This window comes from Schistocerca piceifrons, chromosome 6 (assembly GCF_021461385.2).
Source record: "Schistocerca piceifrons isolate TAMUIC-IGC-003096 chromosome 6, iqSchPice1.1, whole genome shotgun sequence".
Lineage (NCBI taxonomy): Eukaryota > Metazoa > Arthropoda > Insecta > Orthoptera > Acrididae > Schistocerca > Schistocerca piceifrons.
Genome location: NC_060143.1, coordinates 82,857,348 through 82,862,079, shown reverse-complemented (window position 1 = coordinate 82,862,079; position 4,732 = coordinate 82,857,348). Strand labels below are relative to the sequence as shown.

General features: G+C 38.1%; 1 protein-coding gene across 1 annotated transcript; it reads right to left on the bottom strand.

Annotated features, from left to right (window-relative positions):
- Window positions 1-229: 229 nt before the first annotated feature.
- On the bottom strand, window positions 230-3,825 carry LOC124802844. Its single transcript, XM_047263864.1, has 2 exons — window positions 2,960-3,825; window positions 230-741 (listed from the first exon to the last, which is right to left on the bottom strand). Exons 1-2 carry the CDS (start codon window positions 3,386-3,388, stop codon window positions 376-378), a joined length of 795 nt encoding a protein of 264 aa, XP_047119820.1. The 5' UTR covers window positions 3,389-3,825; the 3' UTR covers window positions 230-375.
- Window positions 3,826-4,732: the final 907 nt, after the last annotated feature.

Genomic DNA, 4,732 nt, shown 5'->3' with positions numbered 1-4,732 from the left:
AAAATCCTATAAGCATATGCAGTACACAACTTCTTCATGAGAAGGTAAGATATACAGCCCGTAAAACTTGTTAATACATACAAAGAACCATTTTAGCTACAGAATGCAGTTTAAAATACCACAAGTATTTTTACGGAATTTGGTCTCAACCTTTTGGTTGGATTGTATCCAATGGGTGTTATGCAATTCACTCACTTAATGCTGATTATTTAAAAGTAAGAATATGAGATACATCGTTATGAAATATTTATTTTAAATATAGGCTAGTTTCAGAAATACAAACTTTTCCCCTAGGTTCTCAGTCTCTTGATGACTCTGTGGTGTGTGTGTATACATATATACACGTGAATTCACTCACACTGCAGCACATACACATTAATTAATATCTTTCTCAGAAACTTTAATAACAGTGTCAAATGTAAGAGACTTCAATTGTCCATGATATATTACCTCCGAGATAAGTTTCTCCGCAATGATACACTGTATGTCATTTGTCCTTGACATTTTACGCATTTTAGCAGCAATACTCATCCCAAAGAGATCAAATTCATCATTTTCCTTTAAAGGTGAGGAAAACTGCTCACGAGGTCCTGTAAGATGCCTGTCATTCTTAAATTCTCGCCACTTTCTCTTAGTACCAACTGAAGATAATACAGCAGATGAAGCAGACACTGACGGCATTGTACGGTCATCTGTTACTTCAAACATAGAGGTGCTAGTCTCAGATTCACTTGCGGTGTCCTGTGAAACGAGAGGCAATTTCATTATAGTGTCATAACATACAAATAGCAACTAAAATACATAAAATTAATTATGTAACATACATGTAGCAAGTGGAGAGAGAACTGTTTACATCACATTCACAGAGAGATTATTTCATGGTAGTTCTGAGAAGCTCTGTGGAGCGAAATTAAGATAAGGACAGTGCAGATATCAGTGAGAACATGTATTAATATCAAAAGAATTACAGTCTAGCCACTTACTTGCTAGTATGTGTTCTGAAATTTGCTAAGAATGTGGTATTTTGAATTATTCTAATTCAAAGACCAGCAGGAAGAATTAGACATTCAAATAATGGTACTTTCTATGTAAACTATTAATTAGGAGTAATAGGTTTCAAGTTCCAGTTCTATCAGATAAGTTCCAGAGACCGATCAATTATGTAATCAGTTCACATTGCTGTAGCAATGCTTTCTACATATTTAAAGTAGCCAATTAAATCATTCTGGATTCTGATTTATTGAAAATGCAACACACTACATGCATGCATCAACCAACAAATAAAGAATTCACATTTAAACACTCATTCTTTTCAACGTGTTTGTGGTTAAGTGATTATGACAAATATTTGTTGCACAAAATGTGTAGGCACTGAGCAAAAGTTCTCCAAATAGCAGTATCTGATCATCATGGGTTAATGTGCTGTATCTACAAAAGTATGAAATCAAAAACAGATGTAAAGAGAACAGACATTAGGATTATCAATACACAGAACCTGAACATTATTAAAATAACACTGAAGAAAGGTGATTGGGCCAAAACAATGCAAGTACAAGGCACAGCCGAGAAGTATGATGCCTTACGTACAAAAATTAATGCATCATTTAATGCAATCTTCCCCAAAACGACCTGTCAAAAAATGCAGGATCACCATAGGCAACAGATTACCAAAGAAATAACTGAATTACAGACTACAGTACAAGAACTCGCACATAAGGGAATAATTTTGGTTTGGTTTTAAGCTGTAGCAATTGTGATGTTTTGTATGTTGTATATTTACGGTAGGTCAGTTGTTCTTTAGTTGGTGCTGTGAATATGGGGTATCTGAGTTGAGATTTTGGTTCCATTTTTCAGAGTTGTAGCTATTGATAGCTGTGGTTGGGCTTTATACATTGGGAAATCTCCGTTTCCACTTTTTGACGTTGTAAGCATTGATTTTTGGTATCAGTAGCTGTGGTTGACCTATATAGGTCAAGGGAAGTGTGTGATTCCTACGGTTTTGTTGGTGTAGAGGACTGCTGTATATTAACTTTTTATATTGTTTTGGGATGGTGGAGTGTTCTTTTATTGTTGTATATTTAACTTGTCCCCACCCTAAATGCCCAATTTTCCGTTTGTTTCATTTCATTTTTTGAGTGGGATGTTGTGTCAATTTAATTTTTGTTTGTTGGTGTGTGTACAAAGTGACATTGTCGTCATTTTCTATACACTGGAAGTAGCCTTTTCCGCCAAATTAATGACATCATTGTTCAAAGCAGACAGGTGGAATCAGACGCTTCTGTAATTCCTTTGAATATATTGTGTGGATCATATCTTGATCTTTTCGCAAGGCATATGTATGTAACTTAGAGATCAAAAATTAACAGTGAGGAGATGTATGCAATATTACTATCATTAGTGGCAATTTGATGTTTTGTACTGTAATGTAAAAACTAACTATTTAAACATATTATATTAAGTTGACCAATGTTATTTTACAAAAATGGTTCAAATGGCTCTGAGCACTATGGGACTTAACATCTGAGGTCATCAGTCTTTTATTTTACAAATACACACACTGTACATACCGTAATCTGAATGAAATCAGTTAATTAACATTCGAACAAATACAGATTCATTTCTGAAATGGAGGCAGGTGAATGGTCGCTGATATGTTACGCAAAAATTCTCCATAATAAACAAAATCACTACAGTAGTTAAGCTAAGAAATGAAATCTGGCATATCTGTTTCTGGGGCTGTACAACAAATTTCAGTTAGCAAAAATCCGTGATAACTTAGTGTTACAAATTGCCTTGACCAAAGAGGCAAAACCTTCATTTTCGACAGACACGAAACTGGGGAAATGCATTATAGATACCTTAAGCCAAGACGCTTGTCTAGCTTCTCTCTCTGCATTTAAGTGATTTTTTTCATCAGATATTAAATTATTTAAGTCTGGTTGCCAAATATTCCAATTACCTTCGAAGTTTCAACTTTCGAGGAATGCTCAATAGGCTCATGTGACTGGTAATGAACAATGTGTGTGGAAGAGTATACAGACTGCTGATCATCTTGCCCGTTGACACCATGATCAATATCATCAGAAACTGCTCTAGATATAGCTGATGATGCAGCCGTGGTACGTTGTCTGCAAAGCGATAAACTTGTAGGGTGCTTTCGCTCTAAATGTTTTCTCAGGTTAGTCACAGACGTCGTGAAACGTAAAGTTCGATCGCAAATACCGCACTGTGCAAATTTGTTAGCGCCATCACTTTTTTGTACAGTAAAAAATCCCCACAAATATGACTTTCTTCTTTTTTCGTGCATTGGTAACGTCCACACACCACTACACAAAACTGAATGCAATATTTCTATTTTTGTCCGTAACACAATACATCGCACTTGCATAAAATACACAGGACTGCAGTCAACGCACAACACACTTTGGGCTGTGAACAAGTCACAGCGTCTGCGTAGTCACGGTAACATTGATGTTACAGTGTAATCATGGTTATCAAAAGTGAAACCATGGCGCTCTCCCCAATACTGTTACCAAACAACGAATACATCCGAAATGTACAGTTCTCAGTTTGTTTATAAGGCGCCCCCACTTCTTGTTACACGAACAAACAGATCGACTTCGGCACCCGATTGTTTCGCATCCAGCTGCTACCAACATTATTACCACAGTTTGAAAACATTTGAGTCGCGAAACTCTCAGAGATTTTCTGCAGCTACGAAACCGCAGCGATGCCAACGGTGATGCCAACCGATTGGCCTGTAGTATAAAGAGAACATACTATGAGATGATTGTATACGTGCAAGGCTAGTTTATACCACAGGGCACAGTCTAACATAACAGTCGCGACACTTCGCCTCGATTTTGTTGCCTTCAGCGCCAGCAGCGCTCCAAGCGGCCGATAGGTTGAACTGCGAGTTCGGTGCGATCATGAAAGCGAATAGTGATTGTTTATTTTGATTTATACAATGGTTTTTACCATCGGGAGCGTTTGTAACGCAATAAATTGCAGCATCAACAGGCAGAAGACACCACAGCCGTCTTTTTAGGTTTCCTAAGGATCCTGAGAGGTATATAATGTTGTGGACTGGCAAGACAGCCAATCCACAGTGGCGGGTAACCGAAAGGCACGCGCTTAAACTCACGCAGGCTGGCGTGAGGTCTGAAACAGGATACGTAATGAATGCTATAAAGAAAAGTACGTAGCTGCTGGAATACTTAACTTTAATCCACAATTGGTGAGCAATGGTCTTGTTACTGTACATGCTTCATGACATACATAGCAAAGGATAAATGGCGCCTTGCTAGGTCGTAGCAATTGACTTAGCTGAAGGCTATGCTAACTATCGTCTTTGGCAATTGAGAGCGTAATTCTCAGTGAACCTTTCCTAGCAACGTCGGCTGTACAACTGGGGCCAGTGCCAGGACGTCTCTCTAGACCTGCCGTGTGGTGGCGCTCGGTCTGCAATTACTGACAGTGACGACACGCAGGCCCGACGTATACTAATGGACCGCGGCCGATTTAAAGGCTACCACCTAGCAAGTGTGGTGTCTGGCGGTGACACCACATATACCATCATGTTACTAAACTGTATCGTCAGGATTCACTTGTAAATGTATGTGTATAAATGATGAATGTTTCGTTTTAGGAGCAAAAAAATGGCTAGTTAATAGCAGACGAGAAGACCTTATGAAGAAAGACCCGGTTTACCTGTATAATAATATCAGGTTTT

Excerpts from the sequence above, each read along its gene's own strand:
- LOC124802844 (XM_047263864.1), bottom strand. The coding sequence starts at position 3,388 with ATGCAAGTGCGATGTATTGTGTTACGGACAAAAATAGAAATATTGCAT. Across the intron at positions 742-2,959 it reads CGAAAGTTGAAACTTCGAAG|GACACCGCAAGTGAATCTGA; the intron begins GTAATTGGAATA and ends CTCGTTTCACAG.